Source organism: Fringilla coelebs (genome assembly GCF_963513975.1).
Source record: "Fringilla coelebs genome assembly, chromosome: 25".
Classification (NCBI taxonomy): Eukaryota; Metazoa; Chordata; class Aves; order Passeriformes; family Fringillidae; genus Fringilla; species Fringilla coelebs.
Window position 1 is genome coordinate 5,795,276 of NC_140051.1, and position 25,865 is coordinate 5,821,140.

General features: G+C 56.1%; 4 protein-coding genes across 5 annotated transcripts; 2 read left to right on the forward strand and 2 right to left on the reverse strand.

Moving 5' to 3' along the window:
• The first annotated feature begins 93 nt into the window (after positions 1 to 93).
• ESAM (endothelial cell adhesion molecule) lies at positions 94 to 9,767 on the forward strand. Of its 2 annotated transcripts, none has more exons than XM_084221481.1 (7): positions 94 to 234; positions 6,288 to 6,442; positions 7,680 to 7,896; positions 7,973 to 8,128; positions 8,281 to 8,403; positions 8,501 to 8,639; positions 9,018 to 9,767. In XM_084221481.1, the coding sequence occupies exons 2-7, from the start codon at positions 6,413 to 6,415 to the stop codon at positions 9,367 to 9,369; spliced, it is 1,017 nt and encodes a 338-aa protein (XP_084077607.1). In that variant the 5' UTR covers positions 94 to 234; positions 6,288 to 6,412; the 3' UTR covers positions 9,370 to 9,767. The 2 variants fall into 2 exon arrangements, with proteins under 2 accessions (XP_084077607.1, XP_084077606.1); XM_084221480.1 differs by lacking the exon at positions 94 to 234 and adding an exon at positions 916 to 1,040.
• Positions 9,768 to 12,874: 3,107 nt separating this feature from the next.
• Positions 12,875 to 15,768, reverse strand: NRGN (neurogranin; the record flags this gene model as incomplete). Its single annotated transcript, XM_084221464.1, has 2 exons — positions 15,360 to 15,768; positions 12,875 to 13,081 (listed from the first exon to the last, which is right to left on the reverse strand). Exons 1-2 carry the CDS (start codon positions 15,372 to 15,374, stop codon positions 12,875 to 12,877), a joined length of 222 nt encoding a protein of 73 aa, XP_084077590.1. The 5' UTR covers positions 15,375 to 15,768.
• A 3,024-nt stretch (positions 15,769 to 18,792) lies between these two features.
• On the reverse strand, positions 18,793 to 19,480 carry SPA17 (sperm autoantigenic protein 17; the record flags this gene model as incomplete). Its single annotated transcript, XM_084221607.1, has 3 exons — positions 18,793 to 18,816; positions 18,916 to 18,986; positions 19,327 to 19,480. The coding sequence occupies 3 exons, from the start codon at positions 19,478 to 19,480 to the stop codon at positions 18,793 to 18,795; spliced, it is 249 nt and encodes an 82-aa protein (XP_084077733.1).
• A 471-nt stretch (positions 19,481 to 19,951) lies between these two features.
• Positions 19,952 to 25,671, forward strand: SIAE (sialic acid acetylesterase). The gene is made up of 10 exons (XM_084221514.1): positions 19,952 to 20,121; positions 21,755 to 21,919; positions 22,961 to 23,124; positions 23,208 to 23,346; positions 23,431 to 23,614; positions 23,906 to 24,015; positions 24,100 to 24,233; positions 24,403 to 24,557; positions 24,636 to 24,831; positions 24,907 to 25,671. The coding sequence occupies exons 1-10, from the start codon at positions 20,070 to 20,072 to the stop codon at positions 25,186 to 25,188; spliced, it is 1,581 nt and encodes a 526-aa protein (XP_084077640.1). The 5' UTR covers positions 19,952 to 20,069; the 3' UTR covers positions 25,189 to 25,671.
• The last annotated feature ends 194 nt before the right edge of the window (positions 25,672 to 25,865 follow it).

The following is a 25,865-nucleotide window of genomic DNA, read 5'->3' on the forward strand; positions in this document are numbered from 1 at the left end:
GGTCGTTGTTGGAGGAGTTGCTGATTTTTTTTACATGGGGTGAGCACCACCACAGATGGTTGCTTTCCCTGCAGAGGTTCCCAGAATCCTTGAAAGGAGTGAGGTCACTGCTCATCTGGAAGTTGGCATCGCCTTTGAGCCCTGAGATGGTGGAGTGAGGAAGGGGAGCAGGTCACCAGTGGGTCACCCACGCACCCTCCCCACTCCCGGCCTTCAGAGTAGAGGGACAACGAGGTGAGTTGCCCCACGGAGCTGCTGCCGAGTTGGGAGCATCGGGTGTAGCCGAGGGTGAGGATGCTGTTAGAGAGAGGTGGGGTCCCGGTGGGATCAAGCCAGGTCGATCCCCCAAAGCCTCCTTGCTCCCGGGATCCCGCAGTCCTGGAGGCCAGGCTGGATTTGCGGGGGGGTGGCGAGGGCGAGGAGGGATTAATTCTGCCCCCACCGCCTCCTCCTCCTCCTCCGCCGGTGTCTAATCTCTGCTGGGGCTTCGAGGTCTGACCCTGCTCTGGTCGAGGACCGGGATAACCCTGGCTGAGCCGGGGAGGATCCACCCGAGGCTCCCGAGAACCAGGTAGTCAAAATTGCCCTTTTTTTGGAAATTGTTTATTTTTCAGGATCGATGCGTTTATCTGAAAGGCGGGGGGTGTTGGATGAGCGTGAGGGATGCCGAACGGGATGTTCCACCCTGCCGGCGTGGGAGGGATGAGAATGGGGAGGGTTTGGGGTCCCTGTGCTCCCCCGGGGGGGTGACATTTGACATCGCGGCGCCGCGTTGAACCCGCGCTTAACCCTAATATAACTAATCATAACCCATACAACTAATTAATAACTGCGCCCTGTGGGGGGGAGGGCTGGGCCGGACCCCTGGGGGAGGGTCAGCGCCGGGGCCGGGACACCCCCACGGGGTGTGGTGGGCTCCGGCCCGCCCCCACCTGCGCGGTCCCGCCCCGCCGCCCCGGCCCCCCCGGCACCTGCTGCGGCGGCGGCTCCGGCCATGGGCGCGCTGCGGCGGGCGGCGCTGGCGCTGGCGGCGCTGCTGGGTGAGTGAGCCCCGGGGACCCGCGGGGCACCGAGCGGGACCGACATGCGGGGGGACCGGGGGATGCGGGGCAGGACGCGGGAGAGCTTTCGGGATGCAGCGGGCGGGTGCTGGCGGCTGCGCCCGGCGGGGCGCGGGGGGATCGGGGGACGCGAGGTAGCGCGGCGGGTACGGGGCAGGACGCGGTGGTAGCGGGGGTGCGCCCGGCGGGACTCGGGAAAAGCGGGATGAACCGGGCAGGACGAGCGAGAGCTTTTGGGAGGGCACCGGGCAGGACCCGGAGATACCGAGGGGGTCACCGGGCAGGGTGTGGGAGCAGCCGGAGGCACCGAGCAAGACACTCGGGATCCCGACACCGCCGGGCAGGACCTGGGAAGCTTTACGGGGCACTGGGAAGGACCATGGGGTACCATGGGCGGGGGTCACAGCACCCACCTGCCTCTGTGCCCCCAGTCCTCTACCCCAGCAGGCAGATTGGAGGGAAAGGGGGGGAGAGATCGACCTCCTCCCCTCTTAGGAGTGCCCGGAGTGGAGAAAATTTGAGTCTTTCCGGGAAAAGCCATTTGTACCTTGGAGCTGCCAAACAGCCACTTCCAGCACCCCCAAATCCGATGTGCCCCCATATGGGAACACACCAGGGACTCTAAAGTGAGAGTCCACAGTTCACCTCCCTGCGTGGCACTCGGCAAGAAAAAATCCACTTGTTTTCCTTTGTTTACTGGTGCTGCACAGCCATCCCAGCTGGTTTTGAGGTGAGGGATCTCAACGCTTCTCTGTCCATGGGTTTTTCCCTTCTTCCACCCCTGATTTCCCACCCTATTTGAGTCTTTTTGGAACTTGCCACGGTTGCTCCAAAAGAAAACATCCTTTGGCATTCCCAGCGAAGGAGAGGCCTTTGGAGAAAGGAAACGGCCCCAAAAACAATGGCAGCAGCATTTCCTTCCAGCAGAACACTGGGTGGGGGTCCTGGAGCCGCCTTGAAGGTTTTCTTGTTCCTCCTTGAAGGTTTTCTTCCTTGATAAAAGTTAAAGAATGTTTGTATGAGGCATGGGGGTCACTCAGCCCTTAAATCCCACCAAGGTTCTCCTTTGCTGCATCTTGATGGCGTTTTTTGTGTGGAATCATGATGAATTCCCACAAAAAAATCACTCTTGAGCCCTGGGATGTGACATCACAGGCACTGATAGCTCAAAAATGCAGCAGAAAGACCCTTTTGAACCCCAAATGTGTGTTTTTCCTGTAGTTTTGCTTTCAAGCAGTCCTTCCTCATCCCGTGGGATCCTCATGAGATTGTGATGGGGAAAAGCAAAATGAGGGATGTTTGCCGTCTCTGTTTTCTTCCCACTCCCTCTCCCATCCCATCCCCAATCCCAGCCCCAATCCCTTCCTCAATCCCATCCCAATCTCATCTCCTGCCCATCTCCATCCCATCCCATGTCCGCCTCTCCCTCCCACACCGGGGGTGAAGCACGTTTCCATCTATAGCAAAGTCACATATGATTATTGCTTTATTTAATTTTTTTTCCCCAAATTTGGTCTCTCTGGAGGATAGGGCACTTTCTGCCCCCCCCCGCCCCCGGGGTCGTGAGAAATGCCGCTGTGGATTTTCCCAAGGGACGCTGCTGCACAGCCCAGCATCTCCTATCTGCCTGGTTATAAATAGGCAAAGTTAAGGGAAGAAAAGGAAAAAAATCCCCCAAAAATAATTTTTTTTAAAAAAAAGGGGAAGGCGACTGGCTGTGTTGCAGCGCTGAGATGCTCCTTGACCTTTTTCCAAGCTTTTTCAAGGGTCCCTTTTCCGGCCAGATTCCCACTGTGTATTTTAAATCCCAAGCTTGGTTTTTTGGGATTTAATTTGGGTCTGGGTTTCACATGACTCCAGCGCCTTAATCCTATCAAGCGGGGTCATCAAACCCCAACCGCCTCCGGGATTTAATTCCCCTGCAGTTAATGGCTTAGAGACTTGGGGAGGGGGCTGCAGGGGGAGCTTGCTTTTTTGGGGGTTCAGGGTGTGCCAGAGTCAGGAAACAGCATTTTTGGGGGGTGAAAGGATGCAATTTTAGATGAGGATAGGGTGATTGATATCAGCACAGGGATTAATGTTAAGATTGCAGGGATTTAAAGGTGATTTTTTTCCATAGGGAATAAATTCAAAGGGAAATTTAAAGCTGTTTTTAATTTTTTTTTGTTTTAATTTAAAGTTTTTTAGAATGCTAAATTGTAATATATTCATTCCATAGGGGAAAAAAATCATAGCTATTTTTAAAGGTAAATTTAAGTCTATTCTGTTTTTCCATATGCAAAAAAAATCCCAGCAGATGGGCTGGGGCGGGGGGAAAACACCCGGGCAGGTGTTTAGCTCAGGGCAGCTGGATAAAAATCCAGGTTTTGAGCCCAAAGAGCAGCGGGAGGGGCTGAGGGCCCCAGGCCCCCCTGGATGACTATGAGCACCACGAGCAGCTTAATTTTTTCGATCTGGTTAAAGCATTAGAGGATTTGGAGCGTCGAGGTGGCCAAAGCCAGAGCTGTGCCAGGGGGTTCGTCCCATGCCTGCAGCTCCAAACCCAGCCCCACCAGCCTTCTTTAGGGTCACATCTGTCTGAGAGGAGGAATTTGGGTGAATTCTGCAAGAAGAAGGGGGTTTTGAGGAGCGAGCAGCCTTCGGATCTGGATCCATCTCCCTCTCCCCCATACACTGAAGGGGAGATGATGGAGCCGGGATCTCCTGTTGCCACAGGAGTTTTAAGGGTGACAGAGCAAAGCTGCAGCCCCAGAGCACAATTAACATAATTAACGTGCTCCTCATTAGGTTTCAGGGTTAACAGCCCCGGTTTGCAGCGCTGGGAGCAGCTTTGAGGCACACGGGGCTGTTTTGAAGCCTCGGGATGCAATGGGAATCCTCTGGCTGGTGCCAGAGCATCTCTTCCCTCTCTGGAGCCTGGATTTCCCCAGGAATCCCCAGCACCCTTTGGCCCAGCACTTTTTTTGAGCCCAAAAAGCCATGCTGATGGAGGAGGCAGGATGAAAAACCTGGATTTTCCCAGCTGTTGGGGATGAACAGGGGTGTAGAAGCTGTGGAGTCATTTATTGATGCCTATGCATCAACTATATTATTAATAATATTTTATTATTATCATTATCATCATTACACTTATCACTCTTTTATTACTAATATCATTATAATCACTGTTATAATTGTTTTTGTAACTGTTATAACTGTTAGAATTTTTTAAATTAAAGTACAATTATAATTCTTCAACCAGGTCTATTACCTGTTATATGTCTAATAGAAATTTCAATGCAGTTATTGAATATAATCTATTTTCTTGTAGATTATCCCAATTTAACACACTTTTATAATGATGGAGAATCTGGGCTGAAAACACCTGGATTTTCCCAGTTGTTGGGAATGCAGGGAGGCTGTGCCATCTGCATAATTAATGAACTGTATAATTTTGATGATGATGATGATTATTATTATTTCTATTATTATCAGTATTATAATTATTATGACTGTTGTCATTATTGTATTGGAATCATTGTTATAGTTATTATAATCACTATTATTATTATCATTATTAATATAACTTTTATCATTATTACTCCCACTTTTCTAATTATTATTCTCACTTTGATCATTACTCTCATTATTCTGAGCACTATTATCACTTTCACATCCCCACTATTATCCCTATTCTTACAAAAATATACCTATATTTATAGCTGTTATAAATTATATGTTCTCAATGATCTATTTTGTTCTGGAAATTCCAATTTAATGAGTCGCCATCCCATATTTCTTTCCACTTTCTCTAAATTTAATACAATTATCTGTATAATTACATATAAATACACTATAATTACCATTATTTTTCCATACTCTCTATTGGATCAGATACCACAGCTTTATATAATTAATAAATAATATTACCAACGATTTGGGACCTGCAGATGCCTCCAGCATCTCCCCCCCCCAAACCCTCCAGGATTTAAAGGTTTATGTTCTTAGCCCGGGTGAGCTATTTTTACGCATCCTCACCAGACTGGGCCTTATTTCTCCCAGTTTTTCACCAGAGAAAGGAAATGTAATTAATTTTTTTTTTAATTCCTGAGAAGACTTATCAGCCGGAGCAGAGTTTCCTGCCTGGAGCTGGAAGGCTCCGTCCGGAAATGGCACCAATGCCTTGCCAGGAGGGGGATGAACGGATGCGGGAGGAGGCTAAAAATACCCCCCAGCTCCTGTTTTCCTCTTCCCACCCTGGAAAAATCCAATTAAAACCCCTGAGCTCTTAGGGAAAAGTGCGAGGTTATTGAAAGCTCCCGAAATCCTTCAGACCCAGGGGTTTTTTCCCCCAGACTGAGGGTTTGGGATGACGGGGCAGCAGCATCCTTTCCCCGCTGCATCCCAACGTGAGGCATCCCCGGGGCGCTGGCAGGAGCAGGGCCAGCCGGGGTCACGGATCGATGGCTGGATGCAGGGATGGAGCTGCTGGGATGCAGGGCCTGGTGATGTTCCCCTGGGAAAAACAAACCAGCCCCAGCACTAACTCAGCCTTGCCTGGGCTGATTAATTTTCTGGCTGAGCCTTACGGGCAAAGCTGGGGAATGATTTTCCCCCAGGAGCTGAGCATCCCTCTCCAGTCCATGGTATCACCCTCACCCCATCGCCTCCTCCAGTGGGGCTTGGGGGGATGCTGGGATGCAGGGGACATGGTGACAGGGGATTGGGATGGGATATTTGGGGTCAAATGAGATGGGGCACCAGAGGATGCCACTCATGGATTATCCCAGTTTGGTGCTGGCAGCAAAAATGGGGGATACAGGGATGCTGGGAAAAGCTTGGGGGGGTGCACATGGGGAGCCCTACAAATAAATCCCGTGGGATCTGGTGCAGCATCGTGGGAGGCTGGGAGTGCCCCAGTACTGAGCTAAGGGGGGTGTCTGCCTGCTGGAGCTGGCTGTCTCCTGGGAAGGATGACTTGGGCCTTAGGAATTCCCAAGCTGAATGTGGGGCGGAAGCTGAGATGGGAGGGAGCAGCAATGTCCTACATCCTCCGGAGCAGGCGGAAAGCCCTTCCTGTGGCAGGGAAGGAGGCAAAATGTTCTCTTGGCCCAGCTTCCTGGTGATAACCTGGGATTGTTGTTTTGTCTTGGGAATGGGGTTTTTTCTCACAGTCAGTGAGGTTTTGTGGAGAAGCAGCACCTGGGGTTGAGTCATTTCCCGGTTTCTCCCCTCTCCCACGGGCAGGTGTCTCCTTGGCCGCGCTGGAGGTGCATGTGGGGACGAGCCTGGTGTTCTCCGTGGAGGGGCAGCAGGCAGTGCTGCCTGTCTGGTACACCAGCCTCTCCCAGAATGAGCCCTACGTCACCTGGATGCTGAACAAGAAACCTGCTCCCTTCCAGGTGAGAAGAGGGCAGGGGCTGCAGGGCTGGAGATGGAGAGGACCAAGCTGGCCAGTGGCCATGGAGGGGGTGCTGGTGGTGCCCACCATGGGGTAGTGGCCACAGTGCCCGTGGTGGAAGGATGCCCATGGTGATGAGGTGGCCATGATGGAAGGAAGCTCATGGTGCCAACACTGATGCTCATGGTGGGATGGCGCTCATGGTGCCCATGTAGGGAAGATGCCCACAATGGGTACGTGCCCATGAGGGGAGGAACCTCATGGTGGCCCACAATGGATAAGTGTCCGTGGTAAGGACGTGGTGCCCATGATGCCCACAAAAGGGAGATGCTCGTGGTGGGGATGTGCCCATGGGGAGATGTGTGTGGTTCTCACAGTGGGGCCATGCTTGTGGTGCCCATATTGGAGAGTTGGCCCATGATGGGGTGAAGTTCATGGCACCCACCATGGAGAGGTGACCACTATGGGGGACATGCTTATGGTGCCCATGATGGGGACATACCCATGGTGCCATCCCCATACCCACGAGGAGCTGCTTGTAGTGCCCATGATGGGGTGATGTCCACCATGGGGGAATCTCATGGTGCCCACCTTGATGGGTGGTGCTCATGGTGATGTGCAGATGCCCACGATGAGGTCATGCCTACAGTGCCTGCAGCAGGGAGGTGCTTGTGGTGCCCACAGCAGGGAGAGACACGAGATGGGGAGACCTCCAAGATGCGGAGATGCCTGTACAGGGAGGTGTTTGTGGTGTCCACGGTGGGAAGTGTTTACACTGGGGAGATGACTGTGGTCCTCATGATCAGGAGGTGCCTACAGGAGGGAGGTGCTCATTGTGCCCGTGAGGGGAGATGCCCACACTTGGGTCATGCCCAGGGTGCCTGCAATAGGAAGGTGCTTGTCCTGCTCATGAAGGGGAGATACCCTGGGGGGCAGATGTCCTTGGAAAATGCCCATGGTGCCTACAATGGGAAAGTGTCCACAGTGGGGCACCACTGATGGTGCTTCTGATGGGGAGATGCTCCTGATGGGACAATTTCTCACAGTGCCCATGCCAGGGGTATTTGTGCCTCTGGTGGGGAGCTGCCTGCATTTCCCATGTCCAGGATGCTCAGCGGAGGTAAGGCTGGAGGGGGCTTATGCAGCAACCACTGCTCTACAAATTTTGAGATTTGAGGGGCTTTTCTCTCCAGCAGCACAATCTGGAAGTGAAAGCATGTGGTTTTTCCCCTATGCAGATCCTGTCGTTCATAAACGGGAAGGTGAAGGTGGAGGAGACAGATCTGATGTCCCGCGTGGGGTTCCTGTACCCCATCACCACCACCCACAACATCTCAGTGTTCATCAATGCCACCCAGGAGCAAGACTCGGGTCAGTACATGTGCACTGTCAACGTGGAGGATGACACCATCAGGATGCGCAAGAACGTGGGCCTCATCAACCTCACTGTCCTGGGTAAGGCTCCCCCAGTCCCCCCAGCTCCCTCGGAGGTCCCCGTGGTGCCCCTCAGGACTAACATCAGTGCCCACAGTGCCACCAGCCACCCCCACCTGCCAACTGCAAGGCAACGCCGTCGTGGGGGCCAACGTGACCTTGAGCTGCTCCTCCAAGAAGGGGAAGCCCTCGCCCATGTACCAGTGGCAGCGTGAGCCGCCCACCCTGCAGGTCTTCTTTCCCCCCGCCCATGGTAAGCTGGCACCAGTGTGGGGCTGGGGAGTGGGGTGAGTGGGTGGGCTGGAATACCCTGAGAAGATTCAGCTTTGGCTTCATCCCCTTATCCACTTCCTGCACGAGGAGGTGGAGTGGCTGTGAGGCAGCACCCAAATTTCTCACCTGCAGACCGGGCCAGGGGCACCCTCAAGCTGACCAACCTCTCCCTGGAAATGTCGGGGGTCTACGTCTGCAGGGCTGAAAACCAAGCAGGTTCTAAGAACTGCAGCATTGTCCTGGAGGTACAATCAAGTGAGTACGTGTCCACAGGGTTGGGGAGGGGGACACAGTCCCCATGAGGTCCCTGTGGGAATAAGGCAGTAAGGGAATCTCTGTCTCTCTCTGGCAGCAAGCACCAAAGCGGTCATTGCCGGCGCTGTGCTGGGCTCCCTGGGTGCCCTTGCCACCATCATCTTCTTTGCCCAGAAGTTTGTTGGCTACAGGAGGAAAAAACGTGACAGCCAGGAGGAGGGAGCCAACGAGATCAAGTGAGGCACTCTTCCTGTGGAGGGGGTTCAAATCATCATTAGGTTTCAGGATTAACGGGCAAGGAGAGTGTTTCCACCTCTGGCCCATCATTTCTCAGGTTCAGAGTCAATAGTGGGGAAGAGTTCTTCATCTCTGGCCAGGCATCAATGTGCTCCAGAGGCAACAATCAGGAAGAAAGTTTCCACCTCTGGCCAGTTGTCAGGAGGTTTCAGAGTTAACAAGGGCATTTTCCACCTCTGTTTTCCCCTCTCCCTTTTGTCCCTCTGTTTGGGGGTCCAGCATGTCTGCCCAGCCTCATTGCTCAGGGAGAGTATGCTGGGGCGGGGGATGGAAGGGTTCCCAGAGCTGATCTCTCTGACGCTCTCCCCTCTTGGCAGGGAAGACGCCGTGGCGCCCAAAACCCCGTCGTGGGCGAGGAGGCCAGCTTCAGACACCATGTCCAAAACCAGCACCCTGTCCTCCATCGCCGGCACGCGGCAAGCCTACGGAGCCAGAGCCCCCTCCGACACCGCCTCCATCCTCACCACCACCGGCAGCTACCGGGGACCCCCGCCCCGGGCAGGGGGGCGGCCCCCCAGCCTCTCACCCCCCGCCGTTAACGGGACCCCCCGGCGCCGCCAGGACCCCCCCGCCGCTCCCGCGGGGTCGCTGCCCCCCTCCAGCCTGGCACGAGCCGGGGCCGTTCCAGTCATGGTGCCAGCGCAGAGCCGAGCTGGCTCCTTGGTGTGAGCACCCCCCAAAAAACAGGGGTGCCGTAGCCAGCCCAGCCCACTCCCTGTTTCCTGGGGTGGTTTTGGTCCCTTTTTGGGTTTCCTTTTCTTTTTAACAGATGCCTCGAGCAGCTGGACTCATCGTGGCTGTGTTTAATGGGTGCAGGGGCTCTCTGCGTTTGGAGGGACTGAGTCTCCCCATAAATATCACCCCCCAAACCAGCCCCAGCCCTGCCTCAGGGGGGTCCCCTTCTTGTGATTTTTTTTTTCTATATCTATATATCAGGTGAAACGAGGGATTTTTCATAAAAGAGCATTATAAGTGGGGGAGGGGGGTGATGGGGACACATACACACACACACACACACACACACACACACACTTTTTTTAGGGGTTTTCTGATTAAAAGCTGCTGCGCTGCCCAGCACCGGCGCTTTGGGTGAGTTTGTGCGGATTTTGAGGTGGGGAGGGATGTCCCACAACCTTCTGGGTGATGTCATAGGGCAGGGTGATGTCACAGTGCACCAGCCAAGCTCCTCAGGGTGAGGTGACATCATGACACACGTGTTGTCGTACCCCATGACGTCACTCCCTGTGTCAGGAGGTACGATGCCACAAGGAGTGTGTGACATCACAGCATCTGACTGGTGCCTGCATGATGCCATACAGGCATGTCACATGTCCATCAGGGATGTCATGTGTGCCTGCATGATGTCACACCATCACACAGCAGCAATGTGACACGTGTCTGTATGATGTCACACCCACAGTCACGCCTGGTAGTGACATCACACACAGTGGAATGGTGTCACTCCAGCCATCACACACACCTGTACAGTGTCACACATCAGCAGTGACATCACACACACCTATACGGTGTCACACATCCAGCAGTGATGTCACACACACCTGTACAGTGTCACACATCCAGCAGTGATGTCACACACACCTGCATGGCATCACACATCCAGCAGTGATGTCACACACACCTGTATGGCGTCACACATCCAGCAGTGATGTCACACACACCTGTATGGCGTCACACATCCAGCAGTGACGTCACACACACCTGTATGGTGTCACAAACACCTGTACAGTGTCACACATCCAGCAGTGATGTCACACACACATGTATGGTGTCACACATCCAGCAGTGATGTCACACACACCTGTATGGCATCATACATCCAGCAGTGACGTCACACACACCTGTATGGTGTCACAGCAGCTGTCACTTGTCCAGTAGTGACATCACCACCATGCCAGCACCTCACAAGTCACCTCCCACCCCCGAGTGATGTCACAGCACACCCTGATGTCACGTCCCACGCCTGGCAGTGATGTCACATCTGCCTGCAGCATGTTGTACATACACATGGGAGATCACTGCTGGCACCAGCTGCCCCACACCCCTCCCACCCCTGCCCGCTGTGACCTCACCGCTCTGCCGGTGACATCAGAAGGCACCGAGGACAGGCCGGGGCTCTGGCAGGGGCGTTTATTGGGGCGGGGGGTGTCTGGGGAGGGGGGGGGCAGCCAGGGACAGGGGCAGGGCCTGGCTGTGGGGGGACCCCGGGGGACGCATGCGAGGGGCAGGGGGTGAAGCGGGGGCTCCTGGGCCTCGGCGGGCAGCGGTGGGAGGGAGTCGGTGGCGAGGGGTTTCCGGTGAGCAGCTGGTGGCCCCTGCAAGCAAGGAGAGAGCGAGTGGTCAGCCTGGGCCTGGCCCTGCCTGTACCCTGCCCTGCCTGCACCTTTAGTGCTCTCTGCACCCTGTGCCCTGCCTGTACCCTGAACCCTGAGCCCTGCCTTTACTCTGCACCCTGTGCCTGCCTGCTCCTGCACTGTGCCCTGCCTGCACCCTGAACCCTGAGCCTTGCCTGTACCCTGTGCCCTGCCTGCACCCTGCAGCCTTCACCCTGCCTGTACCCTGTGCCCTGACTGCACCCTGCTCACGTGCTGCTCCTGCAGCCTGCACCCTCTCCATGCCCTCCCCCTGCCCACACCCTGCCCGTGCTCTACTTGCAGCCCACCCACACCCTGCCTGCACCCTTGTCCTGCCTCCACTGCTGCCCACACTCTGCCCTCCCCCAGCCCAAGAACCTGGGGGGGACCCCTGCATGCACCCCCCTAGGCAGAGCACTGTGGCAGAAGGAGGGGAACCTGGCTCCCTTGCTGCCAACCTGCTCAGCCCCCCTAACAAGGCATCCCAAAGGAATCTCTGGACCCTAGGAAGCTGCACAGCACCTGCACTCGGCAGCTGCTTCCTCACTGCAGCCCTCTGACATCCTCACTGCAGCCCCAGTGCATCCTCACTCAGTCCTCACTGCAGCCCCATTGAATCCCCACTGCATCCTCACTGAATCTCTGCTGCTTCCCCACTGCGTCCCCAGTTCATCCCTGCACATCCTCGGTGCATCCGCTTTGCAGCCCCACTGCAGCCTCACTGTGGTTCCACATTGTCCCCACTGGATCTTCACAAAATCCCCACTCCATCCTCAGTTCATTCTCATCCCAGCCCCACTGAATTCCCTCTCCATCCTCAGTGCATGCTCACTGCATTTTCACTGAGTCTGCAGTGCATTCTCACTGCATCCCCATTGCTTCCCCACGTCTCAGTTCTGTTCCCACTGTCCCTCAGTTCATCCTCTCTGTGTCCCAGCTGAGCTCCAGTTCCTTCCACTGCATCCTCAGTTCCTTCCCACTGCAGCCTCGTTGAATCTGCACTGCACCCTCACTGCATCCTTCTCTTCCTCTCCACTGCATTCCTGCTGCATCTTCAGTCCATCCCCACTGTATCTGCACTGAATCCCCACTGCATTCCTACTCCATCCCCACCGCATCCCAGTTCCATCCCAGCTGCATCTCCACCAGCCCCGCCACACTCACGTGGCCGAGCCGGCAGCGCGCCCTCCCCGCCGCTCGCCCCGCACCGGCCCCGCCGGTATCCGGGGCCATCCCGCGCTCCCGGCGCAGGGCACGGCCCGGGCACGGCGCAGCCACCACCCGGGCTCCAATGCCACGCGGCCTCGGCACCGTGGGCGCTTTTTAAATTTACCTTTTCCTGCCAGGAGACTGTGACACAGGCTTTTAAAAATAGCATGTGCTGAGGCGAGGCGCTCGGGGTGGTGTTGCTAAGGGAGAGATTCAATCCAAATCTAGGGCTGCGCCTTCCCATCCTACTTCCCATCCTTCCCAACTACTACGGCGCGCACCCAAATTTAGGGCAAGGCAGGGGCTGCCTGCCTGTGTGTTTCCATCTCCTGGGAGGAAAAACCCCTTCTCCACCCTGAAGCAGTGTGGGGAAGGTTGCTCCATCCCATATTTGCTCAGAGCAGAATGCTCCATCCCAAATCAGCGCAGAGCAGAATGCTCCATCCCATATTTGCTCAGAGCGGAATGCTCCATCCCAAATCAGCATGGGGAAGGATGCTCCATCCCAAATCAACAGAGCAAAGGACACTCAGAGCAGCATCCTTACAGAAATGACCCAGTTTTGGGGGGAAGAAGCGGGATTTGGGGTGTACCTAGTCGCCGTTGCGGAGGTCGCCACCGCGGGTGCTGTTGGCGCACTCGGCGTCCTTGGTTTTCCGATCAATCTCACCCCCTTTGATCTTCTTGCGGGTCATATGGCCACGGAAACTAGCCTGGATCTTGGCAGCTGCCGCGTTGGCATCGGGATCGTCCAAAGGGATGTCCAGGATGTCCTCGTCCAGCTTTGTGCAGGCTCCCTCCTGACGGTGGCAATGGCAGGGTTACAGCTGGTGGCACCTCAAACAGCGCAGCCCCTTCCCCAATGAATCCGTTCAAGAAGGTCTTAAATGAGCCCCTGTTCTAAAAATCAGGGGGAGGGCTGCTAAAAATTAGGTTTACTCATTAAAGATTAGGCTCCGTTGCTAAAAATGAGGGGTTTTGCTAAAAATCAGGGTCTCTTGCAGGTGTTTTGGGGAAAAGACAACCCTGGACCACACGGCTGCAGGAAGCCAGACTCCAGCCAGGGTTATGATGCAGGGAGAGGAAAATCCATCAGAGCAGGGGATGGGTTCTGGGGGGTATTTTTGGCAGAGGGCTGGAGGCCATCCTGCACAAAATGAGCTGCTCATGCCTCAGTTTCCCCTTTCCTCATAGCCTGTTGCATCCTCCTGCATCCCTCCTCAGGGCTTTGGCTGGAAACATCAGGAAATTTGGGAAAGCAGTGACACCAGAAGGGAGGAAAAGCCCCACCAAGGACAAAGCACTGTAACCCATTCCCCTCCTGCCACAGCCCACCAGAGCAGTTGGACTCAGCACCAAGTTCAACAGGAAAAAAAGAAAAACATGGGAAAATGAAATGAGGTGGAAATGAGCTGGCATTGGATGATCCAGTGCCAGCAGCTGTGGGGGTGAAGCCTTTGTGTTGCCCCACGAGCACTCAAAGGACTTAAAGGAGTTTTGGGGGGCTCATTTGGAGGCTGTAATTAGGGGGGGGGAGGAAGTTCATCCCGTTGGAGCGTGCCACGGCTCCACCAAGTTGCTCAGGTTGTTTTACCATTGTGAAAGGTGAGGATGGGTCCAAGGTGGAAATGATATGTCCAGGGTGGAAATGTTATAGCCAGGGCTGGAAATCCTATAGCCAGGGGAGAAATCCTATAGCCAGGGAAAGGAAATCCTATATCTAGGAAAGAAATCCTATATTCAAGAGAGATATCCTATATATGCAGAGGTGGGGGAGAACAACCTATATCCAGGGGAGAAATCCTATATACAGGTGGGAGAAACCTACATCCAGGGGAGAAATACTATATCTGGAGAAGGGAATCCTATAGTCAGGGGAGAAAACCTATACATGGAGGGGCATATCCTATATCCAGGTGAGAAATCCTATATCCAAGAGAGAAATCCTATCTTAGGAGATAGGAAACCCTATATCCAGGGGAGAAATACCATATACAGGAGGAGGAAATCTATATATGCAGGGGCATTTCCTATATCTAGGGGAGAAATCCTATATGCAGGGGAGAAATCCTACATACAGGTGGCAGAAACCTATATCCAAGTTGAGAAATCCTGTATATAGGTTGGAAAAACATACATTCAGGAGAAAAAATCCTATATGCAGGGGAGACATCCTATATTCAGGGAAGAAAACCCGTAAACCCATAAACAGGGGGCCATATCCTATATTCACGGGAGAAATCCTATATCCAGTGGAAAAACACCATATCCATGGGGTAAAAACCTCTATGCAGCTGATGAAAACTTGTATCTAGGGGAGAAATCCTATATTCAGAAGGAGAAATCCTACATATGAGGAGAAAAGTCCTATACATAGGGGAGAAATCCTATATCCAGGCAGGAAAAATCCTATATCCAGGGTGGGCTTTGCCTCTCTGGAGGTGCCCAGGAGGAGAGATGGAGGCTTTTCCCTGGGCTGCTGTCTTAGCAGGAGGAGGAAAACAGGGGAAAAAAGTGGGGAAAGGGGAAAAAAAAGGGGAAAGGGGGAGGAAAAGGGGGAAAGGGGCAGGAAAGGTCAGGGGATCAGGGAGAAAGGGGGAAAAGATGTGGTTTTCTCCCCAAGCCGGCTGGTGGCCGGGAGGGAAGGGAGCTCAGCCTCGGGTGAGGAGAGAGGGGTGCAACCCCAATTAAGCCCTTTATCCATATGCGACCCCCGATCCCACCTGTAGAGCAGTTGAGGGGTGGGGGGAAGAAAAAGCTCAAGAAAAGCAGGATTCGAGGACGGGGGGCTTTCCTCAGTGGGCTGTGGGGTGCAGGATGCTGCCGTGGCCCCGGTGGGATGGAGTCCGAACTGGCGTGAGGCAGGAGTGGGGATTTGGTGGGGCTGGGGGAAAGAAGAGCCCGGGGGCTGCAGCAGCGCTGGGGGGTCGCGGAGTTGGTTGAGCTCTTGGTGGGCGCAGCACCCAGCGCACCCCCCGCCCCCACCACCCCAAACCCCCCGGCCGCCCCCAGCCCAGAGCAGCGATAAGGGATTAAAGGCGGGAGCGGGTGCAGGGGCTCCGGGGGAAGGGGACCTACATTGCAGCAGTCCATGGCGGAGGGCGGGTGGGCGGCCAGCGGCGGGCGAGGGGCTCCGGCAGGATCTCGCTTCCCCGGCAGCTCTCCCGGCGCAGGTGGCAAGTTGAGCGGAGCCGCTTGCCTACGTAATGCGCTTTCCTCCGGGCGAGCCTATCAGCCCGACACCCCTGCCAGGCTTTTGGGGGGGAAGGAGGGGTGCCTTATTTTTTTTTCCTCCCTTTCGCCTCTTTTTTTATTTTTTTAATTTTTTTTTTTTTTTATTTTCCCTCCTCCAATTTTATTTTGCAGCCTCCAACTCCCTCCTAACACTTAAAGGAGCCGGCAGCTCGCTTTGGAGTTTCGTGGAACACAACATCACATGCAGAGGATGCGAGCCAAGATGTGATGAGCCTTGCCTTCGGCGTGGAGGGTTTTTTGGGGGACAAAACTATAGCAAATAGGGGTAATGGGCTCATTTTTGGGGGGGTACATGACTCACAGCGATGCTGGAGGCAGATTTTGCCCCCCGGATTGCTTTGCATGGGGGGAAAAATCCTTCTTGACCTACTTAGGACTTGGTCCTGAAGGAGGGTGAGGATGAGGATGGCAAGGATGAAGATGGTGAGGAAGAGTGGGCATGGTGGGACACAGCGTCCCACCAAGCACTCGCAGAACCCTGGGGCTGATGTGCCCAGCTGCAGCCTCCAAGCAGAGGAGTGGGCTCCACTTCTGGGATCTGGGGGTCCCTTCGCCACTCATAGGAGCATCTGACCTCCCCACATTTGGGGTGTTCTCCAACCAGAGCTGCAGTCCCAGCCACTTTCCCAGCCCTCGGTGCTCCCTGCAGACCTTGCTGCCACCCCAGACCACGCTGAGGTGCTGGGACTGGCAGGGTGAGCTGGGGCACCCCGGGAAACAGGAGGGACCCCCAGGGCAATGCGGGGGGCTGCAGCCCACAGCCCCCCCATCGCCTGCCTCGCTCGCCTCTAATCCGGGTTTGGGAGTTGCTAAGCAACTGCATAAGTCGCCCGTGGGCTCCGCGCCGATGCTGCTCCAGCCAGCCCCCAAACACAGCCTGGCCCCCCCAAGGCAGGCACTGCACCCCCCGGCCCACCCGCACTGTCGGGCCCCCCGGGCTCTCCCTGGCCAAGTTTGCTCATAGGGGTCATCCTGCTTGGGGGCCTGGTGGCACTGACCTTCCTCTTTGCCACCATCATCATCATCATCCCCATTAGCATCCCTGTCCCACTGGCATCACTGTTTCTGGCACTGGAATGGGCACCGTCCCCTCTGCTGCCACCAGCCCTGTCCCCATCCCTGACCTCATCCCCATCACCTCCACCACCTTCTCCATCCCTACCATCATCCCTGTCCCCATCTCTATCACCATCCCTGTCATGATCCCCATCCCACTTCTTGTCCCCATCCTCTTCATAATGCCAATCCCTGCTCCCATTCCCAGCTTCAACCCCATCACCCCTGTCCCTCTCCCTGCCCCCATCCCCATCATCACCCTCATCCCTGGCCCTGTGCCCTGCCATATCAGCATCCTTTCTCCCATTCCCATCCCATCTCCATCTCTTTCTCCAGGGCCACTCCTGCTGGGTGCAGGTGGTGGCACCTCTTGTCCCCTGACACTCCAGCTTCCCAGGACACCCTGCTCCCCATCTCACTCCCAGGCACATCCCACCACTGCCACCTCCCTCAACTGCTTCATCCACACTTGGAGGTTGCTGGGGGTCACCCCTGCTCCAGCACATGCCAGGCACCCGAATTCCCCCTTGGGAAATGCTCCCAAGCATCCCTCAAATTCCCCTGTGAGCCGCTCAGCTCTCCCACTGGAGCCACTTTTCCACCATCACTTCTTTCCACCAGCACACCAGGGTGGGTGGGGGTGGGAATAGCTCTGCTCCAGAAAACCCTGCTGCAGCTTCCAGGAGAAGCCTTGGCAGCTCTGCTGGGATTTTTGATGGGAAGAGATCCTTTTCCCTGGATTTTAGACCCTCCAGATCCATCCCTGCTTGCTCCAATGAGAGAAGACCAGGTGTTTGTTAAGTGGGAAGGGTTTTTGGGGTGATTGATCTGAGTCAATCGTTTGGGGTCATGGATCGGAGAAGTTAGCCCCAAAATTAGGATTAGTCCCTCAATTAGCCCCCAGAATCTGCTCCATCCGTGGCAGCCGGGTCCTGGCAGAGCCGCCGAGCGCCGCCGTCTCCCGCAGGCTGCGGCTGCGGAGGAGGGACACGAAATGCCAGAACATTTCTAATCATTAATGGCGGTTTTGAGCCTGTTCCAGGATCTGCATTTTTCCTCCCTGGACCCCTCCATCAGGATGATGCTTTCTCAGGTGCTCCAGCACCTCCAAAATTTGAATTCCAAGGAAACAACTCAGATTTTGGAAGGGGAGAATGGGAAGTGCAGCTGGCGAGACCTGCTGAGAACATCCCGCCGTCGTGGTTTGAGATGGTGGCATCGAGGTGTTAAAAAATCCTTTAAAAACAGGAAAAAAATCCCTAAAAGAAAAGGGAATTGGATGCTGGAATGATGCCCTGGGCGGGCAGTGTTGCCGGCTGCCGAAGCAGGAGCCGGCAGCCGGCGAGGCGGTGCTGGAGGGGGGGTCAAGGCGTAGCTGGTTGGCATCAGCCCCAGCACGGGGTCCCCGCCAGCTTTTTTTCCCCATCCCTCCTTCCTGTTTTTCCCGGGGGAGCCGCTGTCATGCCCCATGCCGTGGGCGAGCACCACATATGGCGATGGAAAACAGGAAAGAGGGGGTAAAAACGGGGTGAGCATGGATGGGGGGGTTCAGTCCTCTCCAAAAATAGAGCAGCCGGCTTCGACGCAAACCCCACTTTTGGGGGGGATTTTGAAACCACACTGTGTGGGAAAAGATGTATTTCACAGGTAGATATAGGACTGGGGGGCCCTTGCGTGCCCCCCAGAATTCCATGGAGGTATCTCAGCTTATGGAGGGGGGTAGGAGAGGAGCAATGTCACATCATTCCTTCACGCTGGGATGTTGTGAAGTTTCTTCCATCCTCCAGGGATGCAGGGGCCTAAATATAGAGGCTAAAAATATCATCCCGTACTCAGCTCAGCCCCAAACCCAGGATTTTTCGGGGAGAAATCTCAGGTGATCGACGTTAATAACGGCAGGGACCTCGTTAATAAAATTCCTCATTAAAACAGCACCGCAGGGGCAGGATGGGAGTGGAGCAGCCACCCACGGGAAAAGGGCAGGAGCCAGGGGAGGACCAAGGGTTTTTTTTAGTTTTGGGGTTGGACAGCGGGAAATGGGGGATTTGGGGCAAGTGCTGCGGTTGCATCTCCAGAGAGGTGTCCCAGTTCATGAGGGTTATCGGGACATGCTCCCCTTTGGCTCCTCTCCGCACATTTTGGGGTGGAATCACAGTGATCCAGAGCTGTGCGTGCTGCCTGCCCCCGCTGGTGCTGCCCGCTACCCCTCCATGTCCTTGGCCTCTTTCAGGTCCTGGAGGAAAGAAGAAAATTTAGATGCTGTGGCAGGGACAGGGTGGGAGCAGGGTCCCAGTGTGGTGCACCTGAACAGAGGGCAGCCTACCTCGGAAGGGGGCCAGGTGAGACGGTCGTCCTCCAGCATGGCTCCCCACGCCACCGGGTCAATGCCCCCAGCTGGAGAAGGAGGAGGCTTGATGCCACATGCAATGGGCACCTGGTACCACGGGTGATGGGACACCACATGGGACAGGCACAACATCCTGGGTGATGGCACAAATGGAAGGCCTGATGGCCATCGATGGTGGACATTTGGGACAGGCACAAGGCCATGGGCACAAGGGCAGGTTTGATGCCCGGGTGATGGGCACTCAGGAGAGCCCTGATGCTGTAGAAGGTGGGCACGGGGGCCAGGCCCGACGCCCTGGTGATGGGCAGACGGAGCAGGCTGGGCAGGCAATGCAGCGTGGGGCAGGGGATGGCAGTGTGTGGGTGGCTGCTGGGCAAGGCCACTCACCCTCTCTCGACTCCAGCAGCTTTTGGAAGTACTGCGCTGCAAAGGCCACCACGTCGGTGGGCTGCTCCCGCAGCACTTCCCGCGCCAGCCCCTCCAGCAGGTTCCGGAAGCCGGCGGGCACCCTCATGCTGGTGTTGGCGGCGGCGATGGACATGGTCGCTTCTCCTGGACCCTCTCCAGCGGCACAACCCGGGATTAACCACAGCCCACGGCGCCCGGTGCCACCGGGCAGCGCCGGGACTCGAACCCACGGACCAACGTCTGAACGGGCCAGAGCCGCCGCTAGGGGGAGACACGCTCCCTGCCCGCCGCGCACGCGCGCGGCCGCCTCTCTCTGCGCGCGCGCGGCCCCGGCCTGGGCGGGGTGAGCGGGCGCGGGGGGGCCGCGGCTCCCGTCCCACGGTGTGTCCCGGCTCCTCTCCCCCGGTGTGCCCCGGCCCGCCCCGCAGCTCCGCAACCTTCTGCCCCGCTCTCCCGGCCTTTCCTCTCGGCCGCTCCCGTCAGAGCCGGACGGGGCCGCGCCGGCACCTCAGGCCGTGGTGCGGACGCCGTCGCTTGGCAACCGACCCCCCCGCCATGGGCGGTGCGCGCACAGGCCACGCCCCCGCGCGCCGGGCCCGCCTGAGGGGCGGGCCGGGGGTACCGGGGGGCACCGGAGGGTACCGGGCGGTACTGGGCGGTACCGGCCCAGACCGGGGAGTACCGCGGGGCCCGGCGCCCTCGCAGTCCGTTGTGCCCCCAGGATGGCGGCGTGGGCGCTGCTGGCGCTGCTGGCTCTGGCTCCGGCGGCCGCAGGTAAAGGGCTGGGGAGGGTCACCCTCCGAGCCCCCAGCCCCGCGGGCATCCTCTGCAGCCGGGCCCTGGAGCGAGCCTCCCCTGAGACCCCCCGAGACCCACTTCGGGGCACTTGGCACGGCCAGAACCCTTGGCGTCACAGCAGCCCGGCTCCCATGCCCAGGGAATTCCCTAAGCCCTCCCAAGCCCTAATTTGGTGCCCTTTGCACACTCCGAGCCTCGTACGTGCATTGGCACTTCCCCAGCCCCGCTTTTCGGGAGCCCCTCTTGGCACGTCCTGTAAATCCTCCCAGCCCCACTTTGGCACCCTTTGAACCCCCAGGCCCTCTTTGATGACGTTGGCACTGCTCTGAGCCCCACCTTGGGGCCCTTGGTGCCCTCCCAGCCCCACTTTGGAGCCCTTGGCATCCCCTTTAGCCCAGTTTTGATGCCCTTGTTAACCCCCCCTCTTCTTTCACACTCTTTGCACCCCCAAGCTCTGCTTCTATGCCCTCTGCACTCCCAGAGCCCCAGTTTGACACCCTCTGCACACCCTGACTCCCACTTTGACAAGCGTGGCATCCCACCAAGCCTCAGCTCAATGCCCTTGGCATCCCCTGAGTCCCACTTGGATGCCCTTCACACCCCCAGCCCCTCCCCAACACTCTTGGCCCAGCTCTGCTGCCCAGCCCCTCCCCAAAGCCCTTGGCCCAGCTCTGCTGCCGTGGGACGATGCTTTACGTAAGGTGGGAACCGCATGCGGCTCCCTGGTGCTGTCTCGTGGGCTCTCCTCCCTTCCCTCCTCCCTTCTTCTTCCCTTCCCTCCTCCCAGCTGCTTTTTATAGCTTCCACTTTCCCTGGCGTCTCAGTTTTAGGTTTTTTTTTCTCCTCCGACTTGTTTTTTATATAACTCCCGGAGCCTTGTGGCATGAGGCAGCGGGACCAGCGATGCAGCTGACTCCTGAGGGGCCGAGGACGTTGTTCCTTCCTTTTCCTTTTCCTTTTCCTTTTCCTTTCCCTTTCCCTTTCCCTTTCCCTTTCCCTTTCCCTTTTCCTTTCCTTCCTAAAACCCAGCCTAGGATGAGCTGCAGAGGAGATGAGGCTCCATGAGCTCTGATTTGGTCACTGGGGTTCTCTGCCCAGATCACCCCTCACACATTACTTCTGACCCCCTTTTCAAATATTATTTTCTTTTCACACTGCAAAAATGGGGCTTTTGGGGATGCCAGGGCTGAGCCTTCTGCTTCCGTCCCCACTGAGGGTGCCTTTGCCAATGCTGCACACCTGGTGTTTTCCATCCCACCCCTTAACAAACCTTTTTCTAAGGAAAAAATACATCAGAGCATTCATTAGCAAGGCTGGGCTGGGAGAGACACTCCCATGCTGTTATTGGAGGAATTTTTACCAAAATCTGTATCCAAATCCGTGTAATACAAGATGTAACATGCTCCCTATACTTGAGGTGAATTCCCTCTTGTAGAATTTAAATTCTGCCTCTTCCTCAGCTCTGTGGTGATTTTAACCACCTTAAAGCTGACCAGGAATCTGTAAATTAGGTGGGATCTCAAATAATGTGTATTTAAGAGGGGGTCAGAGGCCATGCTGAGGGTGTTTTTCTCTCAGAGCTGATGTTTGCACTGTTTGCTGATTCCAGGGGGAATGCTCAGCTTTGCCTCCTACTATGGTGACCACATGGTGCTGCAGCAGAAGCCATCAGGGGCTGTGGTGTGGGGCCACGGGGAGCTAGGGGCCATGGTGACCCTGACTCTCTCAGGTGCCAGTGGCCTCATCCTCATGGAGAAAACAGCACAGGTTAAAGGTCAGTCCCAGACTTTCACTAGAAACTTATGGTTTTGTTGGCCAAAGGACTTGTCTGAGCCCAAATCAGAGCCAATGGTGGGGTGGGTGAGACAGGGTTTGGCACCATCCCTGTGTTTGTCACAGGGGCTGCAGAGGTGCTGGTGACATCTCCAGCTCATGCTTTTCTCTCTCCAGGGGACCTGGGGGGCTCAGCCATTCCCCTCCCCAGCAGTGTCAGCCTTTGCTCACTTTGGTTGCCAGCAGTGGATCCCGTGGGTGCCCAGCAGGAGCTGAGCTGCTGCTGCTGGAGTGGGTGGCACCGCACAGGCTGAGCCGAGCAGTGAGGCTGTGGAGGGGACAAGGGGAATTTAGCTTCTCTCCCTGTCTAAACCAGGTCTGAGGAACCTCCAGAGCACTTCCAGGTTCTCTTTCGATCTGTGCCCCCTTGGAGAATCCTCTGGGATCTCTAAGCCCCAAAGGATGTTGCCTATGCAAGCAGAAACTTCCTGGAGCTGGGAGGGCTCAGGGGCACCTCAAATCCCTGCTACATCCCTGCCTGAAGAGTTGGGAGGGAGCTCATCACCTTTGGAGGGTAAAAGTGCTGTCCAAGGGCACCTCCATAAGATGAAGAGCCTGGAGGTGTCTTGTGGGAGAGCAGCAATCCAGGAGATCTGCAGGATCCAGCCAGAAAATCCATGCTAAGCTCCAGCAGAATATCTTTACGCTTCGATTTGGCGCCTCTAAAATTAGCTGGAGACATCTCAGTGTCACACACACCAAGCTGCTCCTGTAATCCCAGTTCCTCCCAGCAGCTTCTGCTCTGACACACATTTGTTTTCCAGGTTTTCTTTTTTAACCCTTAAATTCCTGCAAAAGAAAGGTCCGTCTGATGCCAGAGGGCTTCTGAAATCCATTTCCCCAACCTGTTTCTGTTGTGGAGAAGCTTTTCCCTGTTGCCTGTCCTTCACCACTGGTTGATGGCTGCTCATCCAACATCCTGGTGAAGGTCTTGAGGCCATCATAAGGGTGGTGGAAGATAAGCACCATCCTTTTCCTCCAGGACCTTCTGGGACTTGGAAAACTGTCCTGGAGCCAATGGAGCGGGGTGGTCCCTATGCACTGACAGCTGAGCAGGGCTTGGAGAATGTGACACTGCGGGACATCTACTTTGGAGATGTGTGGCTTTGCAGTGGGCAGAGCAACATGGCAATGACAGTCCTGCAGGTAGGGCCCCACAACACAGATCAGGCAGGACCAGGTAGGGATCAGGCAGGGAAGCACCTTGCATGTTCCTGGCCCTTCTTCAGGTGGCCAATGCCAGCCAGGAGCTCGCCGCCGCCGCTCGCTATCCCTACGTCCGTATCTTTGCTGCGGCGCCTGCCCGCTCCAGTGTGGAGCTGGAGGACCTGGAGCAGATTGATTTGCCATGGTCCATTCCAACGGCTGGTGAGTGCAATGTGCCTCCAAAAGAAAGCTTGGAAATGGGTTTTTTCCCATTGTTCCCTTTGCAGCCTGCTGTTTCTTGAGCAGAAAACCTGGGCCATGGGAATTTCACCTACTTCTCGGCCGTGTGCTGGCTGCTGGGGCGCTCCCTGTATGATGCTCTGGGGTCCCCCATTGGGCTGGTGGAGGTGGCCTGGGGGGGGACCCCCATCGAGGCCTGGTCCTCCCGCCGGGTTCTGAAGGCGTGTGGGCTCCCAGAGGACACGGGGAGGTGAGAGAAGGTGCTGTGGAAACACCTCCTGCCCTGTACCATTCTGCTTTTGGGGAGTATCCTCATCCCTTCCCACCCCACCTCCTCTCCCAGAGCCTCACAGCCCCCTCTATGCATCATTATGCCCCCTCTGGATAAAAACCACCCCTCCCGTGCCAAGAGCATAAGCACTCATATCTGGGTGGGTAAAGGAAGAGAGGGATCCCAGCTCTCCCTTTGCCGTGGTGCTTGCTTTAACCTAAAAGCTGCCTTGTGCTTTACACCCCCCTTAAACCTAGCTTTGTCTTCCAGCACCTCCCCACATCAGCATCTCTCTGGCCCACAAACACCCTCCGTGCTCTGGAATGCCATGGTCCACCCCCTGCTCAACATGACCCTACGGGGTGTCGCTTGGTACCAGGGTGAGCCCCCATTTCTATCCCCTGGGGTGGAGCAGCCCCCACTGTCCCACCAAGCTCTCACCAGCCCTTCTTTTTGGAGGACAGGTGAGGCCAATACCTTCCTGAACACAGACCAGTACAACTGCACCTTCCCTGCACTCATTGCTGACTGGCGCTGGGCATTCCACACCGGATCAGCCGGACAGACGGAGCCACTTCTGCCCTTTGGCTTTGTGCAGGTGTCGGGCGGCGAGAGGGGTGACATCCCCCATTGCCCTTGGGGGATGCCCAGGGAGAGGTTGCTGCAAACTCTTATGCATCCTGCCAAGTGCTGAAAATCCCAGGCAGGGACCACAGTGGCCAGTTTTGGGATCTGAGCCACTCCCCCATTTCCCTTGTGCCTCACAGCTGTCCACGTACCGCCATGGGAGTAAAGACGACAGCTTCGCCCGGCTCCGCTGGCACCAGACAGCCGACCTGGGGGTTGTTCCCAATGCCAGGATGCCCAGCACTTTCATGGCTGTAGCCATGGATCTGGGTGATGAGCACTCTCCCTATGGCAGGTGAGTCCTGGGCTGGGATGAGGGTGTAGGGATGGAGTTTTTGGGTTCCAGCTCCATCTTCCTCCTCTTCCTGGGCAGTATCCACCCCCGGGACAAGCAGAACGTCGCTCACCGACTGCTGCTGGGTGCCATGGCTGTGGCCTATGGGGACAAGGGCCTCGTGTTCCAGGGACCATATCCCACCCGGGCTGTCCTGGATGTGACCAGGGGACTCCTGAATGTCACCTACAGCCAGGAGCTCATCTGCCGTCAGAGGGATGCACAGGCATTTGAGGTGAGGAGTGGGATATCCTCTCCAAAGAGCTGCAAAAGGGAAGGCAACACTGATGGTGGTTTCTCCCCTCCCCAGGTGTGCTGCTCCAGCCAGGCCTCCCCGTGCCAGTGGCTGCTGGCACCAGTGGTGGCAGTAGGGTCCCACACAGTGACACTGGCCCTGAGTGGCTGCAGGACGCTGGTGCTGGGCCTGCGCTATGCCTGGGCCGAGTGGCCCTGTGAGTACCAGGCCTGCCCCCTCTACAACTCCCAGGGGCTGCCTGCTCCCCCCTTCCTGCTGGACACCCTCCCTGCAGGTATCACTGCTGAAGGGAGGGAGCTGCTGCTCCTCCCCAGCTCCAGGTCCCCCCTAAATTAGGAAGATGAGTGAGCTCAGACCTCTGGCAAAGCACTCATGGCTCCTGGCACTGTCTCTTCCCAAGCCAGGGAATCAGAGATTTCATTACTACCTTATTAATTAAACAAGTTTTGAGCTCCTCTGTGGACTCAAGCCAAGGCTACAGGGTGGGGGGAAGGGGGAAATGCCAATTTACAATTAAATATATGAAAAATTATGTAAGGAGAAGCAGCAGGACACACCAATGGGAGCTGAACCCCTCACTGCTGCTCCCTTGCCTATGGAGCTGGTCCTGGCCCCCCAGACACCCCATTTCTGTGGGCACAGACCACTGATCCCCAGGGCAGGGTGCTCACAGGATCTAGGGATCAGCTTCCAGCTGCAGGCTGGAGGGGAGGAGAGAGGAGCTCTGCCAAAAAACCATGGCCAAACACTAACACTGGGCTGGGACAGGTTGCTGTGGAGGGCTGTGAGTGTCTTCCACCTCCCTCTCTTAATGAAAAGTTAATAAACCAACTCATTTTATTCCTGGATCTTTTTTTTTCCCTTCAGATGAGCATTCCTAATCCTCCATGCCCCACTTCTTGCCAAAAGAGAAAGGAAATTTGTGTGGAAGAGGCACAGCACTTAAAATAAGAGACCCAAGAGGTTCTGCACAAAATATTGATTGTTTAACCCTTTTTTGCTGGACAAATGTA